The 25,010-nt window shown below is 63.3% G+C and overlaps 1 protein-coding gene across 1 annotated transcript; it reads left to right on the top strand.

The window, feature by feature from the left end:
• Positions 1 to 659: 659 nt before the first annotated feature.
• On the top strand, positions 660 to 24,050 carry MAPK8IP2 (mitogen-activated protein kinase 8 interacting protein 2). The gene is made up of 12 exons (XM_077340570.1): positions 660 to 1,060; positions 7,752 to 7,857; positions 8,587 to 8,823; positions 10,332 to 10,443; positions 13,280 to 15,544; positions 15,843 to 15,918; positions 16,345 to 16,517; positions 18,822 to 18,931; positions 19,624 to 19,743; positions 21,353 to 21,423; positions 21,842 to 21,940; positions 22,963 to 24,050. The coding sequence occupies exons 1-12, from the start codon at positions 996 to 998 to the stop codon at positions 23,033 to 23,035; spliced, it is 3,507 nt and encodes a 1,168-aa protein (XP_077196685.1). The 5' UTR covers positions 660 to 995; the 3' UTR covers positions 23,036 to 24,050.
• Positions 24,051 to 25,010: the final 960 nt, after the last annotated feature.

Genomic DNA, 25,010 nt, shown 5'->3' with positions numbered 1-25,010 from the left:
TGGGGCCGGCGCTCTTCACAATAGGAGGCTTCCTTGTTCACCCCTGCTGGTTGGAATGATCCTGAGGGGGGAAGGGGTGCAGAAAGCCCACCCTAGGTGCCAGCCTGGCTAGTCAGAGCGGCCTGTGAGGGTGAGCAGCTGGTGATTGGTGGGGAGGGGGCTGCTCATTCGCTCTGCAGAGACCCCAGTTGCGCCCTGACAGCCCCACAGCAAGTCCGAACTGGTGCAAACACAACGCATCCTTGCGGGCCACAGGTGTCCTCAGCGGGGTCTGCCTCGGAAGGCCTGGCTGCCTCCTCCTCAAGCCGTCCGTCTGTTGTGAGCTGAGGCATACAGGGCTCCTCCCTCTCTCCAGACGAGGCTCCCCGACTGGGCTCGCTGCGGCCCCGGGGAAGGGCCGAGGGGAGCGCCCCGCTGCGCGCCTTCAGCACCAGGCTGCGGACAGCTCCCCTCCTCCCTCCCTCCCTCCCTCCCTCCCCGGCCGCCGCTTCAGCACCAGGGACAGCGCCGGCGGGGCTCCTCGCAGTGCGGCGGCCGCGGGGCTCCCCCGCCCCGGCTGGACCTCCCGGGCCTCCCGTCCCGGCCGGGAGGAGGCGGCTCTGAGGTGGCCCGGCCACTTTGCGCAGCCGCGCCTGCGTCGAAGGCCGGGCTCGGGCGGGCGGGCGGGCGGGGGCGCTGTGGAGCCTCGCTCCTCCCCGCTCTTCGCCAGCAGCCAAGCGACGGGCCGGTGGGCATCTCCGGCGGCCGATCCCTCGCCTCGCCTCGCCTCGCCCCGCGCCGGCCCAGGCCCCAGGCCTTCCGCCCCCTGCCCGCCTGCCTGCCTGCCCGCCTGCTCCCTGCCTCGGATCGGCCGGCCGGCGATGGCCGCAGGCGCCCCCGGGCCCGGACGGCAGCCGCAGTGACGCGCCCCCAAGCGCTCGCCCGCCCGCCCGCCCGCCCGCCCCGTCCTGCGCCAGATCCCGCTCGGCGGCGCCCCGCGCTCGGGCCCCGGGAAGATGGCCGACCGCGCGGAGATGTTCTCGCTCTCCACCTTCCACTCGCTCTCCCCGCCGGGCTGCAGGTAAGCAAGAGGGGGGGGGCTGGGGGAGGGCGGCCTCCCCCCGCAGAGCCGGGCGGATAGGGCGAGGGACAGGCGGAGAAGACGGGGAGGAGGGGGGGCTGCGCCCTCCTGCCTACAAACGGAGCCCCCCGGAGCAACTGAGCGCCCGGCTGGGGGGTCAGCTGGGGATGGGGATGGCCTTTCTCCGCGGCCGGCCAGGCCAGACTCCCCTCAGCCCCCCTCCCCTCGCTCCGGGAAAGAGGCCCTCCCCTCCCCTGCCCTGCCCGGCCCGGCCCGCAGCCCAGCCCAGCCCCGCCCTGAAAACAGCCTCCTCCTCGCCGGAGCATCCAGCCGCGGCCTGCTCGGCTCCAGCCTTCCCCTTAGCCCGGCCTAGGTCCTCTGCCAGCCCTTTGCAGAGTCCCCCCCCCCCCGAAATGGGACACACACCCTTATGCGCGGGTGTGTGTGTGTGGATCATGTCCTTGGCCACGGATTCCGCCTGGGTACTCCTTGCCTGCAGAGCCCTGCTCGGGGTGTGTGGGGCTCCTGGAGCATCCCCAGAGCCCCCTGCCTCCTCCGGCACAGCGAGGGGGCCAGACTCTCAGCGAGTCCCTCGAAGTCTCCAGGCGGCAGCCCGGGTGGCTTCCCGCCTCCTTCTGCTGGGCCTTGTCCTCCCTCCCTCCCTCCCTCCCTCCCTCCCGGATCTGCCCTTGGGATGGTGTCCCTTTGCTCTCTCCAAGGCTTTTGTTTGTGGAACCAGCCCAGGCAGATTCTTCTAGATTAAACTCCCTCTCCTGCCGCGAGAGAAGGAGAGCCCAGCCCAGCCTGGCCCACAGGCTGCCTCTCCCACTCACCCCCCCCCCCACGACACTTCCCTCTTGGGGCCAAAGTGCCCATTACAGGGATGGGCGTCAGGCCAAGGGAGCCAGGGATGCCCAGGGCTGCCAGGCTTCCATTAGACCTCTTGCAGAGCCGGGGGGGAGGGGGGTGCTTCTGGGGAGTCCCGGATGTGGCATCAGCAGAGCACAACTCCAGGGGCCCCGGGGCCTGCATGGCATCCTCAGGGGAAATGGGGGTGAGGACTGGTGGGGCTTAGATATGGCTCCTCTCTTTCGTGGCCAGGCTTCCATGCCTGTGGGGAGGGAAGCTGGGGGGGAGGGCAGGAAGGACTGGAAGACCCAGCAGGACAGTGAGGTTTGCCTCACACCTTTGCAAAGGAAGAGCTGGGTGAGTGTATTCGTGCTGGGGAGGAGCAGTGACTCACTGGCAACTTGGCGCCCAGGAGGTCCCTGGTTCGATCCCTGGCATTTCCAGATGATTAAGGGCCAGTCAGTACGACCCTGCCAGTCCGAAGGGCAGTGCTGACCTTGAGGGGCTGGCTGATATTCCATGTAAGGCAGCATCCTGTGTGGCGCCCAGGGGACCCCTGGCTCTATCCAAGAGGGAAAGGGAAAGGCCTTCCTTGGCCAGAGACCCTCGAGCGCTGCTGTCGTACTGGCTTGGATGGGTCGTGTGGCCATGAAGACCCAGAGAGATCTCGCCTGTGGCACACAGAACTCCTGAAGGAAGGGAAGAGGCCCACAGGGGCTCTTTAAGGGCCCCCCAGGCCTGCCTGGTTCCTGTGTGATGTGGCTGCAGGGGGAGGGGGAGGGGGAAAGGGAATGGGGTGAAATCAGGGCTTCTGTCAGAATCACACAGGGGTGTGGCTCCCCTCCCCCTCCTCCAATGAGGAGTGGGTCCTGGGGGACAGGGTGGGGCCTGAGTGAGTGACCAGGGAGGCCCCTTGGAGGAGGAGGCCAGAACTGTGCTGGGCTTACAAGAGAGCAAGGGGGGTGAGAGGAATGTCCTGGGCTGCTGCTGCTGCTGCTGCTGCTGCTGCTGTGGGAAACAGCAGGTGCTGTCCTTTGCTTGGGGGGCAAGAGCCAGCCTGGGGGGTGGGGGGTGGCTAAGAGTTCTCATCTGGAGAACTGGGTTTGATTCCTCTCTTCTCCTCCACAAGGAAGCCAGGTCACAGTTCTCCCAGAGCTCCTTCAGCCCCACCAACCTCATAGGGGAGAGAAAAGGAAGACAGATGTCCGCTACTTTGTGACTCCTTCGGGTGGTGAAGTGGGGTACAAAAAACAGCCCCTCTTCTCCTCTACACCCCCACTCCTGCATTGTAAACCCCGCCCCTCTAGATGAAGTCGGTGGTGACCAGGATGGCTTTACTTCCCCTCCCCTCCCCACCCCTTGCATGCAGTCTGGAAGAGGGGGAAGGAAGCCCTAAAGAGCCCAGCACACAGTATTTCGTTTACTGGCATCATCGATACCCTGCCCCTCTCTCCAGCGGGGACCTTAAGCAAACTTAGTTGCTCCCCTTCTCAAATTTAACCACACAACAACCCTGTGAGGTGGGTAAGGCTATGAGTGCCTGGCTGGCCTAAGGTCACGCAGTGAGCTTCCCTGGCCAGATGGGGATTCAGACCTGGAGCTCCCCAATCTGGGTCTGCTCTACCCACTAGGCCACTGTGCTGCCCTCCTTTCCCAGGAACCGGTGCAAATCGTTGAGGTTGGAGGCTGAAACACAAACGCAACAGCAGGGTGGGGGTGGGGGTGGGAGGCGCAGAGGGAGGAGCGGCCAGCTGATCTCTGGGGCTGAGACCATATTGCACTCCAGTGAGATGGGATGCAGGGCAGGGGCGTGCCTGGAAGTCCTGCGGGATGGATGGGAGGAGTCATAGACGCATGGCTGCCCCGCCCACTCAGATCAGGGTCCGTTCAGGAGACGACAAGGGCCCTACGTAAGTGGGGCTGGGCCTCTCAAAGATCCCCCCAGGTGGCCCTGCAGGGCCCACACATGCTGGCCTGTGGCCCTCTGGCCACTTTGGTGCCTCTCCTGCCAGGGCCTCGGGAGGGCGAACCAGGCTGGGGCTCCTTAGCTGCCGACCCAGCCGGGCTTGTTTGCCTGATTTCCACCCAGGTGTGGAGGAGTTCCCTGGGGCTGGAAGGAGCCCCTTTCCTGGTTACAGTCTCCAGGTGAGGGCTCGGCCCTGTGAGCAGACAGGAGGCCGGGGAGAGGAGAGGCTGGGAGAGGAAGGGTTGCCAGGGGATGGGGGGGGGGGCAAGGAAAGCTCGTCTGGGCCGGGAAGGGCTGGGCCTGTGATGGGCCCAGCTGGTGGGTGACCCTGAGCCACCTCTCTTTTGGGGCCACCTTGTGAACTGGGTGGTTTGCCTCAGAGGGGGCCCACCAAGGTCACCTGCCTTCCCCCTCCACCCGCTCTCCTTTCTCTGCAGCCCGCCTCCCCAGTGCCTCCCTGGCCCTTCCTGCCTTTTGTCCTGATCATTTTTACTGGCAGCCCTGGGCAGGGCAGCTCCCGTCTCCAAGCCCGGCTGTATCTCCCTGGCCTCTTTACCACCAAAACCTTTCCTGACCTCCGGAGCCCGTCAGCCTGGCGGTCCTGTGAGGCGGAAACACACGAGCAGGCAAGGACGTGTAGGAATCGTCCCGTCCCGCCCCTCCCTCCCTCCCTCCACACTGTTGGGGTGCCCATTGTTGGGTGGGCGTGGGGGCTGAGGTCCTGCAGGATCCCCCGAGGTCAGCTGTCCTGGGCAAATGGCAGCACAGCATCATATCCCAGCATCTCTGGGCATGTCCCCCCGGGAGTGGGTAGGCCTACTGCGCTGGGCAGATGCTTGATTAAAAGCCTTCCTGAGGCAGCCACGCCTGGCCCCTACGAGAGGGAGTAGATCAGCACAGTTGCCTGCTAGATAGGCCCTCACAGGGGGCCCCGGGCCCCTGACACATCTTCCCTGGGTGGAGAATCTGGAGCTAATATCAAACCTGCCCCCCCCCCCAAGATGCCGGATTGAGAGGGGAGCTCCTCGGTCTGCCCAGACTCCTCCCAGAGGTGCGCCTCTTGCCCGGTCCGGACTGGGAGATGGCTGGAGATTTGGGGAGGGCTTTGGGAAGGGGGGGATATTGGGGTTAGAGTCCACCCTCCAAAGTGGCCATTTTCTTCTGGGGAAGTGATCTCCGTTGCTGGAGATCTTTTGTAATTGTAGGAGATCTCCAGCCAGCACCTGGGGTGGGCAGCCCTGCCCTTCTGGCTCTGGCCAGTCAGTGGACCCCTGAGGGGGGGGTGTCTTGGCCCAGCTGGGGCTCCAGGGCAAAGAGCTCCCTTCTGGTCAGCCCTCGGCTGGAATCTGGCACCCGGCCTCAGGAAGACATTTGGGTTGTTCTTGGATGTGGATTCCTCTGAGATCCATCTTATCACCACTTTCTGCATGTCGGAAGAAAGGGAAGTCAAGCCAGGGAACAGCTCTCAAATGGAGCCAAGGATCTGGCTGGGCCTGGCACCTGGGTGAAAGTGCCAGGCAGCCATGCCCCTCACCCCGGGGTGGAAGTGCCCTCCCCCAAGCCCAAGCCCTCCTTGGCATTGCTGAGGGATTCTGGCTCCAGCTGGGCCCAGGGGAGGCTGCCCTGCATGTCAAGAGCCCTGGTCCTCAAGAATCCTAGAGTGGGAAGGGGCCATGCAGGTAGCTGTAAGTTCCTGCATAGTGCAGCCACTGCTTGAAGACGGCCAGTGAGGGGGCCCCTTTGAGCCCCTTCCCCTGCTGAACTCCTTGGATTGTGAAACTTTCCTCCCTGATTTCTGGCTGGTATTGTTCTCCACATAGTCTGGCCCCATCCTCTGCTGCGAATGGGATTCTTTCCTTGCCCTCCTCCAAGTGACAACTGTTCAAAGCCCCCCAGGCTTCCCTCCCAGGGCCTGGTCCCCAGGCAGCCCCGGATCCTCCTCCTCCTCACTCTCCTCTCCTCTCCATTCTGTCCATTAGCAGGGGGATGTCAGGCCTGTGGGAGACCACCTCTGACGTGGAGTGGGGTTGTGTCTGCACAGTGGGATTTGGAGCAGCCTGGGTGGCATCGGTGCCCCTCAGCCCCCTGTCTCTGCCAGCCCCGCCCCTTCTTCCTGGCCAGGGCTCCCCCTCCCAGCCCCCCAACCCAACCCCAGGCACAGAACCCTCTGCACCTTTCCGGATCCGGAAGGACAGGCGCCCCTTCCTCTCGTCTTGGGAAGGGCCATTCGGCTGGGGTGGGGGACGCATGCCCATGGGAGGGAGGGAGGGAGGGAGGGAGTGTGTTTGGGGCTTAGGCTGGGATTTCTCCCAGGCCACAGGCTGGTTTCCATAACAACAGTGCTGCCTGTCAAGTCTTTTAACCCCTGAGTGCCTGGAGGCGCCTCTTTGGGCTCCCCCCCCCCCCCGCGGTCCTTGATGCCTTTTGCCATTTGCTCCCTGCCTCCTCTCTGGGCTGGGAGGGGTCTGGCTGGCAGAAAGCGCACCTGCCCAAATTCTCCCTTTTGGTGGGGGCACATGAGCCCCACCCTGCCAGAGAGGAAGCTGCTAATGGAACTCTTGGCTCATCTGCTGGTTAAAATATTCATAGCCTCCTTTCCCATCATGGCTGGAGGCAGCTCGGACTGAAAAACAGCTCAGACTGAGGGCAATAAAGCTCTGTGCCCCCCCCCCCACATGACCTTGCCCGCCACCCACCAAAGCCCCCCACCGGGAAGGGCCCTTCAGTGCCTCTCAGGGCAGCCCCTCCCCATAGAATCATAGGATCATAGAGTTGGAAGGAAGCTCATGGGTCATCTAGTCCAACCCCCTGCACTATGCAGGACACTCCCAACCCTCTCGCTCCTCCACTGTCACCTGCCACCCCCTTGAGCCTTCCCAGAATCAGCCTCTCCGTCAGATGCCTCTCCAGCCTCTGCTTAAAAATCTCCAAAGATGGAGAACCCACCCCCTCCCGAGGAAGCCGGTTCCCCTGAGAAACCAGGTGGCCCTTCCTGTGCATGGGTCCCAAGGCCCTAGATAGTGCCACTCAGCAGAAGAGTGCCACGGCACGCAAGCTCTTGGGTCCCTTCCTGGCATCTCGGGGGGAGTGCTCGAGGCAGGAGGGGGTAGGTGAGGCCTTTGCTGCTGGGACCCCCAGCCACGGACAAATACTGCGTGAGACTGAGGGGGAGGGGCCACAGGTCTGCCTCCCGGTCAGGAAGGGCATGCAGAAGCCCCCCCTCCCCCAGTTCAATCCCCCACAAGTGGAGTTCAAGAGCAGCAGGTCGGAGGGGGTGGGGAACCGCTTTCTGTGCTGAGGCCTCGAGAGCCACGGCCAGTCTGAGCAGGCAGGACCGACCGGGGTGGGCCCGAGGCGTCTGGTTGGGGTCTGTCCCCCCACAGCGGTCAGGAAAAGGGTTTTGAAAGTCCTTCGCAGCTCTGAGGCAAGCCGAGGAGGGTCCTGGCCCCGCTGCCAGGAGTCTGGCTGACAGACCAGCCGCACTTCACAAGGTTCCTTCGAGGGCGGGCGACACAAGAACCCATCGCTGTTGTCCATGAGGCCAGGGGGGCCTGTTCTCCCAAGGGCCAGGTGGGGTCCGTGAGCCCCCCCCAGTCTTCCTCTGCCCAGCCAAGGCAGCTCCAGCCCTCCCAAGCATAACCCCCCCCCCCGGCCTCCAAGGCATGGGATGGGCCATGTCTGTTTCTGCTCCCCAGAAAGGCTGGGCTTCTGTGAATGGGGGGCACCACAAGGGGGTCCTGGTGCGATTCCGCTGCCCCTGGGAGGCCCAGGCCGCCCTCCTCAGAGCACAATAACAGGGCCAAAGAGGGAGGGCGGTGCTTGGGGGGCCTGCACTCCCCCCCCCACGGTTCACCTTGGCCCTCTCTGTCTCCTCAGGGCCCCCCAGGACATCAGTCTGGAGGAGTTTGATGACGAGGATCTGTCTGAAATCACCGACGACTGCGGCATCGGCCTCAACTATGACTCGGACCATTATGAGAAGGTGACGGGGGGGGGGCCACGCCAGCCCCACGGCCGGGGAGTCCTGTGCTAAAGATAACTTCCTCGGGGACCCCCCTGCCTCCCAGGGCCTTGGCCTGTCTTCCCAGGGGGGCCACGGCATTGTCTTCTGGGGCTGCACAATCATCCCCTGGCAGCCCCTGTGGGGCTCGGGGCTGGGGGGGGTCAGTGAGGGCAGGGCAGCCAGCAGGGGACCCAGGGCTCTGCGTGGGGTGGGGTGGGGACGGAGGGGGACGGTTGGGACGGAGCCACGTTGGGAAGGCCCCAAGCAAGCCATATGGGACCCGCCCCCCGTGCCCTGCGATCCCCGGGTCTGGCCCCCTGGGACAGGGATTTCTGGGGATGTAAGAGTGGAATTCGGAGAAGGGGTGTGTTGCCACACAGCTTGCATAGCCAGCCAGTGGTTCCCCAGGTGTCCATGGACCACCGGTCCTAGGAGCCCCTGCCTGCCGGCCTGCACAAGGACACACCTGGCGTGCCACAGTCTGGTGGCCCCGCTGCTGAGCGGCCCTGGCCCTCTGGAAGCACCAACCCCTTGGCTCGACGGCTCTCCCTCTCTCGCCCCATTGGGCCCTGGGGGCTTGGGCCTGCGGGCAGGAAGGGTGTGGTGCCAATCAGGGGGCATGACACAGGGAGGGGCTGCTGGGCGGGGGGCCTGGCCTCTCACCTGCTGGAGCAAAAGGTGACCCCAACTGCTTGTCTTTCCTTCCAGGACTGCCTGGTGCTCGAGCGATGTGAACAGCCCCAAACCCTCTGCTCCTTCCAGGACGATTTCCAGGAGTTTGAGATGATCGATGATGAGGAAGAGGAGGAGGAGGAGGAGGAGGAAGGGACCAGGCTGGAGGAGGCCCCCCCCTCCCCGTCCATCTCCCCCATCCCTTTGCCCACCCCAGGGGAGACGCAGAAGCACCGGCCAACCACTCTCCAACTGGCCGCTCCAGGCACACAGGTGAGGGAGCACGGGCTGGTCAGCTGGGGGAGGGAAGAGCCCCTTTGGACCCTCAGGCCAGGGCCTTCCTGCCTTGCTTCCACCAGCCACACCCAATGCCTGACCCACTGCGAGGGGTTGGGGCACTTGCAGGGGGTTCACTGCTTCCTGCAGCAAGCGGAGAAGCTCCGTGGGGCAGGTGGGGAGCCAGAGGGCCTGAAGGCCATCCCTCAAAGCAGCATCTGCCAGGGCCTCAAGAAGCTGCAGAAGGACCCCGGCTGAAAGGCCTCCCCCCGCACCAAACGCCAGCCGTCAGTGGGCATGTGGCACAGGGTGGGCCGGCTGGCACATTAGTAGGCGCAGGGGCAGCAGGGGCACGGGAGCAGCTGGCCGGAAGAGGCAGAGGCAGCCCCTGCTCTCCTGGTCTCGCTCTTCCTGGTGCTGCTGCTGCCGCCAGGAGGGCACAAGGGGGGTGGGGGTTGCATCCTGGTTTTCCTCAATGCAGGATCAGCCCCCACCCCCTCCCCGTGCAGGAATGGTGGCCTGTTCCCTTGGTGCCGTCTCTGCCTCCCTGCCAGCCTGCCCTGCCCTAGATGCTGCCCAGAGCCCCTAGGAAGGGAGGGGGGAAGGGAGGGCACCTCCCCCCCTTCCCCGTGCTCCCCCACGTGCAGCTGGGCACTAATCCCCACTGGGATTATGGCTTCCCGGTCCCTTAATCTGCTGCAGCATTAAGTTTCCCTCCAGGGGATCAGCCACTGGGGCTTGGTTGGAAGCCAAACCTGCCCCTCTCGGAAGGCCCTGCTGCCCTCCCACCCCCAGGGTGTGTGTGTGTGTGTGTGTGTGTGTGTGTCCAAGCCTGGGACCTTCACAACGGATGCCTGGGAAAGAGTGGCAGAGACCAGGGGGGAGCAGACCTGGTGCCTTTGTGGACTGGGGGTGGGAAAGTAGGGGGTGGGGGGAGTGGGGGCGTGCCATGCAGTTTCTGGCCCATGGGGCAACAGCAGTCGGGCAGTCGGGAGCAGCCAGCATAACAACACATGAGCCCTTGCAGAAGAGGAGGCTCCCGGTCACCTCCCCATCTTCTCTCCGCACAAGTGGTGGGGCTGAGAGAGGTCTAGAGGGCGTCACCCAGCAGGCCTCGCATGGAGGGGGAGGGGGAGGGGGATGCAACCCTGGCCCTCTGGACCCCCACACTGCCCCATGCCGGCTTGCCTGTCCCTGGGCTCCACGGAAGCTGGGCGGGCCTCGATCTGCTCATCTGTAGGGCTGGCTCCCAGCGCCCTTCCAGGTGGGTGGCCGCGCTGCTCTGTAGCAGGAGAGCAGGATTCGGCTCCCGATGCCCCCAAGGGCCCAAGAGGGCTCCCAGGGAAGGAGCCTCGTCCGGCGTGAGCCTCGGCTCTCAAGCAATCTTGCTGGTCTGGGCAGGGCTGCGGGGCTCCAATTGTGCTCCTGCGCCCCGTCCCCAGAGATGGGAGAGCGCTGTCCCTGCGGCCCCCTGACCGGCCACTTCCCTCCTTCCGTGCCCCCAGGACTCCTTGAACAACAACAGCCGCTGCAACCCCGCCCCACAGCCACAGGCCACCTGGCAGGAGACGCTGCGCCGGGCCTCCCCCTCCGGGTCCTCTTCCGCCGCCCACGCCGGTGAGTGCCTGGACAGACCCCGCTGGGGGGAGGGGGAGGGGGAGGGGGAGGGCCCAGCCCAGGAAACCGGAGCCATGGGGCCAGCTGAGCCCCGGTGAGAGGGACAGGCGGCGGCGGGGGGGGGGGGCTGCCCGCGTTTCTGGGTGGTCTCAGGTAACTGACCTTATCAGCCCACAGGAAAACAAGCAGTCATGCGGCGTCTCGTAGCTCGAAGGCCTCCTCTCGTCCCCTGGCCAGACTGGCTGGTCTCCGGCCCCTCCCGCTTCTCTGGGTCCCCCACAGCCTCTTTCTCAGCACCCCCCTCAAAGGCCATCCCTGCTGCTGGCTTCTTTCTCCCGAAAGGTGCTGAAGGGCGCTAGTCGAATTGCAAGAATAATGAAGCCTTCAACCAGTTGGCTGTCCAAACATCAATTTTTTATTATTTCAAAAATTATTTGTTCCATGTAGCCTTTTGGTAAAATATTTTACTTTCTGTTTCAAGATGGATATTTACTTCATTTCCATATGAAAGGAAACTGAAATGTAATCCAAAAAGGGTTCCGGATAAATATCAATTCCTCAATTTCCCCTTTTCGCTTCCACTCTTCATCAGTGGTGTTTTTTACAAAATAATATTGCAACGCGAATTCCCGTGAGACATACATAAAAGTAGGTGGGAATTCTGTAGTTTTATTCATTTAATTCATTTAATTTGCAATAATACATTCTGTAATTATTAGTGCATAGTAATATTATAGGAATTTGAAAAAATACTTTACCAAAAGAGAACACGGAAAAAATAATTTTTGAAATAATCAAAAAGAGACATTAGAACAGCCAACCGGTTGAAGGCTGCTTCTTCCCTGGCGGAGATGCCAAGTTAAACGCTGGTGCAGACCCAATCCGTTTAAAGGCAACGAGAAGAAGCTTGTGGAAGGGGAAATATAGGCGAATCAACAATAATATGGGAAAGGGAAATTGCCTGTGCACAGACTGATTCTGGTCTTGCCAGGGAAGATTATTTCTAATTCATAAAAAGCTTTTGTCCTGGCTTCCTGGCTTTCTTGGAATCCTAGATGGGGAAGGGTCCTGCAGGCCATCCAGTCCCACCCCCTGCTCAATGCAGGACCATCCTGAAGCATCCAGGAGAAGGATCTGTCCAGCCGCTGCTTGAAGAGGGGGAGCTCCCCACCTCCTGAGGCAGCCCATTCCCCTGCTGAACTAGACTCCTAGAATCCTAGAGTGGGAAGGGGCCACACAGGCCATCTAGTCCCACCCCCTGCTCAGTGCAGGATCACCCTCCAGCATCCAGGAGAAGGATCTGTCCAGCCAGTGAGGGGGAGCTCCCCACCTCCTGAGGCAGCCCCTTCTGCTCCTGAACTAGACTCCTAGAATCCCAGAGTGGGAAGGGGCCATGCAGGCCATCTAGTCCCACCCCCTGCTCACTGTAGGATCAGCCTCCAGCATCCAGGAGAAGGATCTGTCCAGCCGCTGCTTGGAGACGGCCAGTGAGGGGGAGCTCCCCACCCCCTTAGGCAGCCCCTTCCCCTGCTGAACTAGACTCCTAGAATCCTAGAGTGGGAAGGGGCCATGCAGGCCATCTAGTCCCACCCCCTGCTCAATGCAGGATCAGCCTCCAGCATCCAGGAGAAGGATCTGTCCAGCCGCTGCTTGAAGACGGCCAGTGAGGGGGAGCTCCCCACCTCCTTAGGCAGCCCCTTCCCCTGCTGAACTAGACTCCTAGAATCCTAGAGTGGGAAGGGGCCATGCAGGCCATCTAGTCCCACCCCCTGCTCAGTGCAGGATCAGCCTCCAGCATCCAGGAGAAGGATCTGTCCAGCCGCTGCTTGGAGACCACCAGTGAGGGGGAGCTCCCCACCCCCTTAGGCAGCCCCTCCCACTGCTGAATTCCTCGGACTGAACTGCTCTGACTGTCGCTTTCTTGCCTTACAAGCGTGGCTCACAAGCCATGGTCAAGTAGTGCATATTTACAGAAAAAAATATCCATCTAATCTATTTTTGAAATTTGTTTTTTTAAACTCTAGACCACTGATTGGTTCTTAACTATATATCAACACAAGTGCAAAGAGGCCAATCAGCTGGTTGGAAATCCGGTCCCAACTCTGGACCTCTATCAAAGAGCAGTCCATCTAACATTTCTGTAATGTGACCGTAACTTTGAGCATACAGGATTCCCTGATAATTGAAAAGAGCCCGACCTCTTGGTTCAGCGAGAACAAGTTAGCGCTGCACCTGAGTCTGACCCCCTTGCCCCGTCCCTGCCAGCATTGTCGACTCAGACCGGCAGCCCGTCTCCGGGGTCTCGGGCAGAGAAGGCCTTTCCCGTTCCCGGCCTAAGTGGACGTGCTGCTGGGGGCTGAGCCCGGGACCTGCACAAGCCAAGCAGATGCTCCGCCCCTGAGCCCTGGCCCGAATCAGCTGGGCACGCCCGCTCTGCCTCTGCCTTCTGTCCAGGCTCTGGCACGAGGAAGGTCCTCGAACCTCCCTATCTCAGTCCCTCAGGCCGGCACATTCATGCTTGACGGGTTATTTGGAAACTCACAGGCACGCATGGAGGTGTCTGGGGCTGGGGGGGTGGGTGGGGGTTGGATTTCCCAGGCCCCATCTCTCGAGACACTCTTTGGTCTCGTGTGCAGTCTGGACCCGGAGCAGACTATTCCGGCACGAGGGCCGAGCCCCTTGTCCCTCCCTCCCTCCAGACATGGGAGATGAGTAGTCTAGGGGGTGGGGGCCCCAATGGTCCCATTGGTGGGGTCAGCTCTCAGTATGCTGCCTGGGACCTCTGCTCTGCTCTTTGGCCTGAGTTCTGAAAGGAGGCTCTTGCTTCTCCCTCCAGAACACTCCTCTCCCTCGCACCCGTGTCTCCAAGATGGACCCTGCTTGGACGCTCACAGCAGCAAAGGCCCCGATCCCGCGCATCCGTCCTGCCAGCCCGGTCTTTACGATGCAGAAGGCAACAGCCGCACCCCACACGGGGCTCCCGCAGCCGCCCGCCCTGGAGAAGACTACAACAAGAATATTGTCTCCTCCCTCTTGTCCCACTCCCGGCCCCCTCCTCCTCCCGCTCCCCCTAGCCAAGCACCTGCGGAGCCCCCAAGCACAGCCCGAGGCCCAGAGGCCCACCCGCCAAGCATCGTCCCCCAGCGGTCTCCGGCCACCGACAGCTACTGCGCACGATTCCAGAGAGATGCCACAAGCTGCTGGGAGAAGGAGATGGGAGGGGGCAGCCCTGCCGGTTGTACTGGCGGCAACACAGGCCATCGCGCCCCCCAAGTCCCCGTTGTTCGGGGCAGCCCTTTGCCCTCCGAGGAGGAGCTAGCCAAGGGCTACCGAGAGGCCGGGCCTGGAGGGTGCCGTGTGTCGGGGGCCCACGCCAGCCCTGCCAGGGAAACCGCCGAGCCGCTCAGTTCCGAGGGCGAGGGGGCTCCGGGGAGCCGGGCCCCCAGCGTGCGTGGCCTGCCCTCGGCCTCCTCGGACACCACGTCCCCCTCCTCGGACCCCGGCATCGAGGCAGACCTCACCAGCCGCAACTCCAAGGCCTTCTTGTCTGGCAGCCGGCACAGCGAGGACCTCAGCTCGCCCGGGTCAGACTCGGACGTGGAGGGGGAGATCGAGGCCGCCTTCGCCTGCGGGGGTCACCGCCTGGCCAGCAACATGATCTCCAGCATCTCGGAAACAGAGCTGGACCTGAGCAGCGGCAGCAGCAGCGGACGATCTTCCCACCTCACCAACTCCATCGAGGAGGCCAGTTCCCCTGGGTCGGAAGCAGACCTGGATGCCCAGGGTGTGCTCGGCCTGAAGGACACCCTGCTCCTGGACGGCGTGGGCAAGGACAACCAGGGCGCGGATGTGCCGGCCGGCCAGGGCGTGCCGGGGAGGGGCGTCCTGCTGCCGCTGAAGACCGAGGAGCTCTACGAAGACCCCTCTGCTCCCGTGGATGAGGGGGACGTGCCTCCCGCTGGGCCCCTGCAGCTGGAGATCAACCCCGACCACAGCCTGGAGGGCCTGCGCCGCTCCTTCTACTTGCCGGTCGGAGCCAAGCTCCTGTCCAAGGGGGGGCCTGACGAAGACGACGAGGAAGGGAACAGCGAGTACGATTCGGAGTCAGACTCGGAGTCGGAACCCGATCTGAGCGAGGACTCCGACTCCCCGTGGCTCCTCAGCAACCTGGTGAACAAGATGATTTCGGAGGGCTCCTACCCCATCAAGTGCGCGGAGGAGTGCTTCCCCGCGGCCCACTCCCTCTCGGACACCATCTCTCCCGCCTCGGACCTGGAGCCCGAGCTCCCCGCCGAGCCCCTGAGCGAGTCCCAGCTCTGTCCCCAGCAGAGCATTGAGCTGGTTGACATGGAGACCCTGCGCTGCTCCCTGCAGAGCTCTGCGGAAGAGAAGACCGCTGAGGCCAGGCCGGCTGCGGGACTGGAGCCCCCGCCAAGTGACTCGGGGCTCTACCTCTTGATGAGCAACCCCACGGAGGACACCATCACCCCCGTCTTCCCCGGCCGGCTGCTCTCCGGCTGCTGCAAGGCGCCCGCCAAAGTGCCGCCCTCCCGAGAGACCCCCCGCAAGGCCCCAGGGGGCTGGGCGGCCGAGGGGGACCTGGGCTCGGGCATCCTGGACGACAAGGACATGATAGACGACATCCGGTTAGAGCCCCCCGACGGCCAGGAGGCCCCCACTGCCCAGACCAACCACTGCTTCCGCTGGGCCTACTCCCCCGAGGAGCGCGAGGGCCCCCCCCGGGGCAGCCAGCAGGGCTCCCCATCGGCAGAGGAGCTGCCTCTGGCCCTGCCCGCCGTGGCGCTGGACGATTCCCTGGCCTACGACGCCATCAAGTACACCCTGGTGGTGGATGAGAACACGCAGCTGGAGCTGGTGAGCCTCAAGCGCTGCACCTCCCTGCTGAGCGACGACAGCGAGGAGCTGCGGGCCTGCGAGGCGGCCGACCTGGAGGACGGGGCCAGCGACTTCGAGGACGGGCTGGGGGCCCCGGGCAGGCGCAGCTGCTCCTCCTCCTCGGAGGACTCCTCCCCTGAGGCGGATCTCCACTTCTCCAAGAAGTTTCTCAATGTGTTTGTCAACAGCACCTCCCGCTCCTCCAGTGAGTGCCCCCTCTCTTGCCCAGGGTGGGGGGTGGGGGCTCTGGCTCTGCTCACCAGCCACCCCTTGGAGGCAGGCAGCAGGCGCCCTCGTCTTCTCCTCACCCCCCTGTCGCTGCCCCACCCTGAGCCATGGCTGGGCTTCCCTCTCCCTGCCCCACCCCCTGGGCCCCTGTCAGCCTGTTGTGGTGCCGGAGAAGCGGCCTCCCTTCCCGGTCCAGGCTCAGTGGCTTGGCCCCGGCCGCCTTCGTGCCTGCCTGCCTGCCTGCCTGCCATCGCCCTGTCTCTCTTCCCCCCCAGGTACGGAATCCTTCGGTCTGTTTTCTTGCATGGTGAATGGGGAGGAGAGGGAGCAGACCCACCGGGCGGTCTTCAGGTGAGGAAGCAGGCAGCACTTTGGGGAGGGGGAGTGAGGAAGGACCAGGGCAGGGGGCCCTATCTGCAGGTTCTGGGGGGAGGGGGATCTGTGCCTCTCCGTGGGAGTGTTGTGGCCCCCATTGGAACCTGCCCCAGTGACACAGAAAGGGGGTCACAAAGAGCAATCAGGGGGCTGCAACAGCTCATTGGGCGAGGCTCAATCTCGGCCCCCGGACAGGTTTCCCATCACCACTGTTTGCAAACGTGCCCTCAGGTGGGTGCCTCTGGGCATGTGCAGGGTGCGTTTCCCACAACCATCCGGTGGGCTAGCGACCCAGGCAGTGGGACTTGTGTCTCTGAAAGGCAAATGGGGGGGGTCAGGAGAGGGAGTCTGAGGGCCCCAGAAAGGCCAGTCTACCTGTGGCTCAACCCCCCCCCTCCCCAGGTTCATCCCTCGCCATGAAGATGAGCTTGAACTTGACGTGGACGACCCCATCCTGGTGGAGCTGGAGGAAGACGACTACTGGTACCGCGGCTACAACATGCGCACGGGGGAGCGCGGCATCTTCCCGGCCTTCTATGCCCATGAAGTGGTGAGCCAAGCCAAGGAGGCAGCAGGTAAGGAGCTGGCCTGGCTGCCACAGGGGGGGCGTGGGGGTGGTGGTCAGCCCCACCTTGCTCCTGCTCAGTGCATGATCCCCTCCCTGCCCAAGGGCTCTCTCATCGGATTTCGGACGCCACCTTCTTCTCTCAGGGGCACGGCTGATGCGGCAGAGATGGGGATCGAACCCACGGGAGGGCTCCATTTTCCCCCTTAGTCCTTCCCCCCTTAGCCAGGGGCTGGGAGTTCCCTGGGCACTACCCTTGCCTCAGCCACCCAAGGTGGGGCCCAAGCTGCAGAACAATCATGGCGGACCTCCAGGGCCATCTAGCCCAACCCCCTGCACAATGCAGGAACGCACAACTACTTGCTTGCCCACAGTGACCGCAATTCTTTGCCCAAGTGATCCCCCCCCCCGCCCCAGAATCTCAGGAATCCAGCCTGGCCTGGAGGGAATTCACCCACCATCCCACAGTGGCCATCAGCAATTCCCTGGGGATGCCAGGAAGGGCCCCAAGAGACAAACCCTGGCCCATCCCTTCCTGCCCACCCACTCACAGTCTGCCCAAGTCCATGAAATCAGCATTTCTGTCTGTCCTACTTCAGGGAAGTTGTGCTGGACCCCCCAGTGGAAGCCAGGAGGGGCTCCAGGCCTGTGGGCAACCAGGGCGCCATTGGTTTCCTCATTTCCTCTGAGCAGCTCCCCCGGGGGAACCTCCCTTTGGGCCTCACGGGATTCCTGAGAGCGGCTGACCCCAGGCCACGAGAAGGGGGGATCGGGACCTCAGTCTCTCGCCCCTGCACCTCACAAGAAGGCCTCTCCTCTCCTATGAGAGAGGTGGGGGTAGGAAGCTGGAGGGGACGTCCTGCCCCTGATGGGACAGGAAGGGGGGTGGCGGAGAGGGGCACTGCCCTTTGACCCCATGACTGTTGGCAGCAGAGAGGCAGCTGAGGGCACCGGAAGCCCAGAGGCAGGAGGGGGCAGGGGCATCTCTTGCAAGCACTTGGCTGCCACCACACCACTGCCCCCCACTTTGCTCCCTTTCCTCCTGGAGGCCTCTGAGCTCTTGGCCTGGACTTGTGGCAGGTGAGGTCTCAGCACAGGTGTGCCCGGGGCGGGGGGGGGGGGAGCCGTCCCCACTGCAGCGCAGGCTGGTTCTGTCCACAGGGCTGCAGAGAACAAAAAGGGCTCGGTGGTGGTGGTAGTAGTAGTAGTAGTGGTAGTAGTAGTAGTAGTAGCGGCAGCAGCAGCAGCAGTATACGACTACTAATAGCAATAATAATACTGTATGCATTACTCACCGTCTCTCTGGGGACTCAGGGCACGTTACAAGTCAAACATGACATAAATAAGATTAATTAAAAACATTCAAACTATTTCCAAATATCGTCTCGTTTCCACGATCCCATCAGAAGGGGCAGGAGGAGGACCAAAAGCCGCTGTCTAGAAAAACGGATCGGGTGGAGACTAGCCCTGCCGTGGCTGGAGATACTCTGCACGGCTGCAAAAGTGGGGGGGGGGGCACCGGGGGCTGCAAAAACAGAGCTCTGGAGGACTCGGGGCTGCGTTGGGGGTGGCCGGGTGGGGCTGGACGGGGTGGAATCAGGCAGTCCCAGGTCCCCAAAGCAAATGCTGACCCTCCACGCTTGGGGCTTGCGGCTGGGGTCAGGAAGCCAGGAACTGTTGGGAAAGGGGAAGGGGTGGGCCTGGGGGGGGGGTTGCCATGTAGTCAGATCTCCCCCCCACCACCATCCTGCACCGAAGCCCCTTGTATGTCCAGCTTCCCACAGCAGAGATGGGGCAGGCAAAGTCCCTTTCTATTTAATGATTACGTTTCAAACATTTAGCCCGTCCTTCCCCTGGGGGCTCAGGGAGGGCGACCGCACATTAAGATATACAATTTAATCATTCCATGAAATGTACGTATAGAAGTCAGTATAATTCTCAGAAGATAAACCATAACTCTGCAGGATATATGCAAGCTGAGATGGTTTGCCCGGCTCTGAGAAAGGAGGGGCAGGGAGGCTGGCCAAAATTCAGCGGTGGCTGCAGGGCCTCTGCCCCAGGGCTGGCGGAACATCTCCTGCTGAAGGGCCTGCTGGACAGAGCGGTCCACCCGGCCGGGGCCAGGGCCAGGGCCAGGTTTCCAGATGGTTTGCCCTGGCCGAGGCCAGATTGGTCTCCTTGGGGGTGGGAGCCTCAGCCGTTTTGCTCCCTTGCTCTCAGTGCTCAGGGGAGGGGTGACGGCGGGGGGGGGGGTGCAGCGAGAGAGGCCATCGGCTCCATGAAGCAGGGGGGGTTGTTGGCTTGATCTGTGCAGGCCTGAAGCGGCACCCCTGCTGGGCGGAGCGTTTCCACGTGCAGTTCCTGGGCTCTGTGGAGGTCCCGTACCACCAGGGGAACGGCGTCCTGTGTGCAGCCATGCAGAAGGTGAGGCCCTGGGCTTGGCGGGTGGGCGTCCGTCTTGTGGGCCCCTGACATCCTCGCCATCTCCCGTTTGCTCTGTGCTCCAACCCCCTCCCCCCCTCCCCTGGGGCAGAGCAGGCCACCAAAGGCTTCCTAAATCACTGGCCGGGGGTGGCGGCTGTGGAGGACTTTGGGGGCCCCCATTCCACGTCCTGGACTTGATTTCCCATGCCCCCAAAGAAGCGTGTGTGTGTGTGTGGGGGGGTGCATTTCTGGCCTGCATGCGGTGTCAAAAGCCCTTTGGAGCAGAATCCATTCCCTGGCCCTGCTCCTCCGTGTGGTGAGCACCCTGGGGCTTGGCCCTTGTCCTCGGGGGGGGGGGGGGGGGCGGCCTTTGAAGGCCGCTGGGAAATCCCCTTCGTCTTAGAGGGGTGGGGTGGCAGGAGCCCCCTGCTGCCATCTGGAGATCCCCGCCCGGGCTGCCTCTGGATTCTGGAGTCCAGCACAAGGTGACCTGGGGCGGGGGGGGGGCTGCTGCAAAGCTTTTACTTCCCCAGGAGCTTTTAGCCCCGGCCGCTGCCTGCCAGGAGAGAGAGAGGGGACTTGGCCACGGGGGCCCGAGGGAGGGTGTGGGTGGGTGGGGAGAGGGCCCGGCTTGCTCAGGCTGGCTGCCCCCGTCTGCATGCACCCCTGACCCCCCCCTCTGCCCTGTGCAGATTGCCACCACCCGCAAGCTGACGGTGCACCTGAGGCCCCCGGCCACCTGCGACCTGGAGGTCAGTCTGCAGGGCGTCAAGCTCATCCTGAGCGTGAACGAGTACGGCCGGGACGAAGAGGTGAGGGGGGGCTTCTTCCTCCCAGGAGGCCTGTGGGCCCCGGGGGGGGCATTCCTGGAGATTCCTGCAGGGTGGAGAGGGGGGTGGGAGCGGAGGGAGCTCCGGGAGATCAGGGGGAATTGGCAGACGGCAGCTTTGGGGGCTTGAGGATTGGGGGTTCCTTCTTTTTCTTTGGGGGCTGTGAGGCTCTGTCAGTGGGGCAGTAGAACTTGACCAGGACATCCAAGCAGCAGTAACTTTTGAGATTCAGCTGAAACGATTGGGCCAAATTGGGAAAAGTGAAGGGATATTTGTGGGATTATGATCTGGGCCGAATCTAAAATGGTCAGAGTGGGTTTTCTTTGCACCTGCTTACCTGGCACCTCCGCCCAGGACCTGCAGGAGGGGAGGTTTCAGTGGGGCCTGGGGAGGGGGTCGTCTTATGGAGTCTTAAACCAAGACCGACTGGGAGGAGCTCCCAGAAGACCTCTCTAGATTGGCCTTTGGTTCAGTAAGGTGACCCTGGGCCGTGGTCGCCCGGGGGTCCTGATCATTAGAAAGTAGGGTGGGCTCTCAGACTGGCCAATCCGGTCGCCACCCTGACCTCAACCGAATATCCAAACGCCTGGCAGAAGAGTTCCGTCTTGCCGGCCCTGCAGAACATTGACAAGCTCCATCAGGGCCCTCAGCTCTTCCGGGAGCTCGTTCCTACAGGTTGGGGCCAGGTCTGGGTTGAGGCCGGGCGAATTTCCCAGGGGTCCGGGACCTACCTGCCGAGCGGAGAGCCCTGTGGGAGGCATAAGCAGATAAGCGGCCCCTCAGTTAGGTGGGATCCAGGCCTTAAAGGTCAAAACCATGAAGGGTTCTGCAGCGGAGGTGAGAGAGGCAAAGGCTGCACCAGGTCAGCTGAGCAGAGGGCCACGATGAGCAGAGGGCCTGGGAGACTGGGCACAGTCCTTGCAGGGAGGAGGGCAACCGAGGGGATTCAGGCCCCGGAGCCCCTTCCCCAGGAGGAGAGCCTGAAGAGGCCGGGACATGGCAGGTTAGAAAAGAGATGGCTAAGGGGGGACACAGATGACAGAGGTTTACAGAATTCTTCCTGGCTGGGAGAGAGTGGCCAAAGAGAACCTCCCCTCCTTCTGCCACAGGGCGAGAGCATCCCGGGAAGCCGATGGGCGGGAGGTTCAGGGTGCTCAGAAGGGAAGGCGGCTTTGCACAGGGAGTGACTCCCACGGGGGATTAGTGACAGCCACAAGAAGAGCCACTTCAGAGGGGGACTCCCTAGACCCAGGGGGAGCGACGAGCCCTGGGGGCTGAGGGGATCCTCCGCATTCGGCCTCTGAATCCCAGAGCCAGGAGGCAACCTGGGGGAAGGCCTCGGCCCCTGGGCCCTGGTGCTGGCCCTCCGGAAGACCCGGCTGGCCACTGAGTGGAACAGGATGCTTGAATCGATTCAAGTGGGCATCATGAAGGCAGCTCCTCGTCTGAGGAAGGGGGCCTGTCCTCGGGAGCTCCCGCCTTGCGTAAGTCTTGGTTGCTCTTAAAGGTGCCTGACGGGACTCTGGTTTGGGATGCTTGGGCCCTTTAGGGCTCCTCTGAGCCCCTCAGACTGTCTTCCTTTCCTTTCTAGTTTGAGCGCTGCAGCCATTTCTTCCAGATGAAGAACATCTCCTTCTGCGGATGCCACCCCCGCAACAGCTGGTGAGCTGCCCCCCCCCAGCCCCAGCCCCAGACCGAAGGGCCCCTTGGCTCCTCTCCTTCTGGCTGTTGATCTAGCCCCCCCCCTCCCCAGCCGCCTGCCCCCCTTGCAAGCAGGTGCTGCTCTTTCTTCTGCAACTGGTGCCTTGACCAAAGTCTCTGAGCCAGGTGAGATTTGAACTCAGCTCTCCAGCAGCTGTGTGATGTCTCCCGTGCTACGTTTCTCCTTGTAAGGCCGGATGGGACTGGGCTTAAGTGACCCTGCCACAGGGGGTGGCCCCTCCGGCCTCTGAAGACACAGTCCCCTCGGGCCAGGGGGCGTGGCCAGTGGGGTGCCTGAGCCTCCCTCGCAGGGGGACTCTTGTCCGGGGCTCCTCTCCCTCCCCCGGACACTGAGCCCGGCTCTGCCCTTCCCTCGCAGCTACTTCGGCTTCATCACCAAACACCCTGTGCTGAGTCGCTTTGCTTGCCACGTCTTCGTTTCCCAGGAGTCCATGCGGCCGGTCGCAGAGTGTGTCGGGTGAGTGAGGGGCCGACAGCTGGGGGGGGGACTGAAGCCCCCCTGCCCCTCTGCGGAGTGGGCACGGCTGACAGGACTAGCCCTCCTGAGGAAGCGGCATAGGAGGGTCCAGGCAGGGGTTCAACAAGAGGGCTCTGGCGACTGTGCTGCCTCTTTTGGGGGGGGGGGCGCTGGCTGGGAGGCCCTGCAGTGGCTGATGGAAGGCCTCGCTGGCATGGGAGGGGGCTGAGAGCCCGTCACCCCATGGGCAACCCCGTCACCCCATGCCCCACACCGCGGCTGCACGTCAGGCACGCCCACGTCCCACTGGGAAGGGTTGCCCGTGAGTGTCCGATTGCAGCCTGTGCATGTCCTCCTGTCTGGGACCGCCCTCGGAGGCTGCCTGTTCTAGAGGGGTGGTTGAGCTGCCTGCCGTCTGGTGCCCCAAAGGGCAGACTCAGCACGGGAGGTCCTTCTGGGGCCTGGATCCATCATCCCTTGGAGCCACCCAAGCCATGGAGGGCAGACCCTTCAGCCCTCCCCCCCCACAGCTGCTGCACCTTTGGCTGGAGAAATGGGGGTACGGGTGGGGGTTTGGGAGATGTCCATGGGGAGGGAGAGGGCAGGGTGGGTGGTATAGTGCTGTAGGCAAAACAATAGGCCTCATCAACCCCCGAGCTCCATGGGGCCCTTCTCCTTGGCCAGGACACTCCTGCCCCCCTCGGAAGCCAGCGCTGGGCATGTGGGGGGGGCAGGCTGGCTTGGAGCACCCCGGACTCCCCAGGGTTCTTCCCCCTGGATCCTTGGGGCTGCCTGGGACAGGGTGGCCCATCCTGGTTTCTTCACTTCCTAGAGAGGTGGGGGGGGAGGACAGGGAGGGGCAAGCTGGGGTAGAGCCCTCCCTTCAAGGAACCGTCATGGGCAACAGCTGCCATTCTAGGAGATCTCCAGCTCCAGGTTGGCAACCCTGTCCCTGTCCCTTCGGCTCCAGCCCCCCCACCCTGCCCACTGACAGGAGGCCTCCCCCCCACTCTCTCTTGCAGACGCGCCTTCCAGGAATACTATCAGGAGCACCTGGAGTTTGCTTGCCCCACAGAAGACATTTACCTGGAGTAGGGAGGGATCCGGCGCACCTCCTGCTTCTGCACCCCCTCCAGAGCCCTAGGACCCCCCAGGGCCGCCTCCCCTCTGCGCCAGCCCCTGACGGCAAGCGGGTGGTCAAGATGGGACTGCCCCAGCCCCCCCTCTTGACCCCTCCCCTCCCCCCACAATTTCTGGGCCTGGCTGGAGCAGTGGCCTCCTTTCCGCAGGCAGCTCGTGGGGTGAGAAGGAGGGGGTGGGTGGGCGCCAGGGGTGGGCTGGGGGGGAGGGCTGCAGCTGGACAACTAGTGTCTTTTTGCCTCCCCCTTGGGAAAACCTGGGTGGGGAGTCGGCCTCCTCCCTTGCAGCTCCTTGTGCTCGGGGGGGCCAGAAGAATGTCACAATCCCCCCCCATGCTTGCCCTGGTAAACCAGGGCTCTTAGCCAGGCTCTGCCTCTCAGCCTTCAAGCTCTAGGGTGGGACGGGGTGGGACGGGGTCCATCTGTGCCCCCACTGGGTCCTTGCCATGCCCCCCCCCGCTGCAGTCACCTGCCCTGCTGGAGACCCGCAGCCAGGGTGGGGGGGATGGCAGGTTCTGGGCAGGGGGCCCTGGTGGCTCAGAGGTGTGGGGTGAGGGCAGGCAGGCATTGTCCAGGGGTGGGGGCAGAGGACTGCCTCCCCCCAGGCCTGCAGCAAGGCCCCTGCTGAGCCCCACAAGCAGCTGGGCTCCCCACCGCCAGCCTCGGGCGTCCTTGTGTCTGGTCGCAGGCACGAAGCTGTGGGTCAGGCTGCCTTCCGGGCTGGGGGTGCTGGCCTGGACCCCCTCCCCTCCCTGCCCCCCCTCGCACTGTCATGCCTCCTTTGCTTGCCTGCCCTGCCCCGCCCCCCCCCCAACTCGCTGCCTGCCTTGTGCTCACCGCTCTCCGTCAATGTGCCGATGATGATATTTACCTGTAACTTTAGCCACGTGGCGGCAGCACAGAGGCCGGTTGGCCAAGGCCTCCCTCCTCCCTGCCCTGCCACGGAGTTGGTCTTTCAATAAAATATATGCTTGGTGTCACCATGAGGCCTCCCTACGATGCTTGCTGCTTCTGCGGGGATCAGGGCCGCGCAGAGCTCTGGACCCACCCAAGTAAGTGTGCTTGTGTGTGTGTGAGTGTGCGTGTGTGAGTGTGCGTCTGTGTGGGGGGGGCTTCCCTTGAATGATGAGGCTGACATTTCTACTTGCGGGGGGGGGCGAACATGGAACTGGAGGGCTTTAGGGATCCCCTCTGGGTGGGCAGTCCAGGGGCCGCCCTGCCCAGGACAGCGAGCCAGGCAGGAGGAGGAAGCCCTTTTGGGGAGGCTGAATGCCCCTGGCCCTCTTTCCGTCCCATCAACAGGCTTCTTGCAGCCTTGGAGGTGCCTCTCGCACCCAGAGCTTTCTGCCTCTGGCCTGGAATACCAAGGGAACCAGCGTGGCATCGTGGCTAAGAGCGGCAGCCCCTAAGCTGGAGCACTCGGTGTGCTTCCCCGCTCCCCCTCCACAGGCAGCCAGATGGGTGGCCTTGGGCGAGTCACAGTTCTCTCAGGGCTCTCTCAGCCCCATCCACCTCACAGGGTGTCTGTTGTGGGGAGAGGCTGGGAAAGCGAGTGAAGGCCACGTTCAGATTCGTTTAGGTATCCAGCTGGAGCTGGATATTACATCTCTTCTTGGTGATCCTCAGGACTTCTTTGACATGGAAGGTGACTCCTGGGGCTGTGGAGGCAAGAACTGGAGGGGAGACAGGATGTGGGGGGAGGAGGGGGAGGAGGAGGAGGAGGTCACGTGGGCCTGGCCAGGATGTCTTGGGCCCCAGGAGGGCTCTCGTGGTGGTGTTGGTGGGGCTCACCTTCAGGGCTTCCCACCCTCTCCTCTCTGGGTCCCAGAGGCATGTCCACCCCCCACCCCCCAACACAGCCTGCCCACCAGCAGCAACCTGGGCCCAAGCAGCTCTGAAGCAGGGAATGGCACCCGCCTCTTCTGCAGCTT

The sequence above is a fragment of the Paroedura picta genome, chromosome 5, assembly GCF_049243985.1.
Source record: "Paroedura picta isolate Pp20150507F chromosome 5, Ppicta_v3.0, whole genome shotgun sequence".
NCBI lineage: Eukaryota > Metazoa > Chordata > Lepidosauria > Squamata > Gekkonidae > Paroedura > Paroedura picta.
Note: the sequence above shows the minus strand (reverse complement) of the source record. Positions and strands in the feature narration are given on the sequence as shown.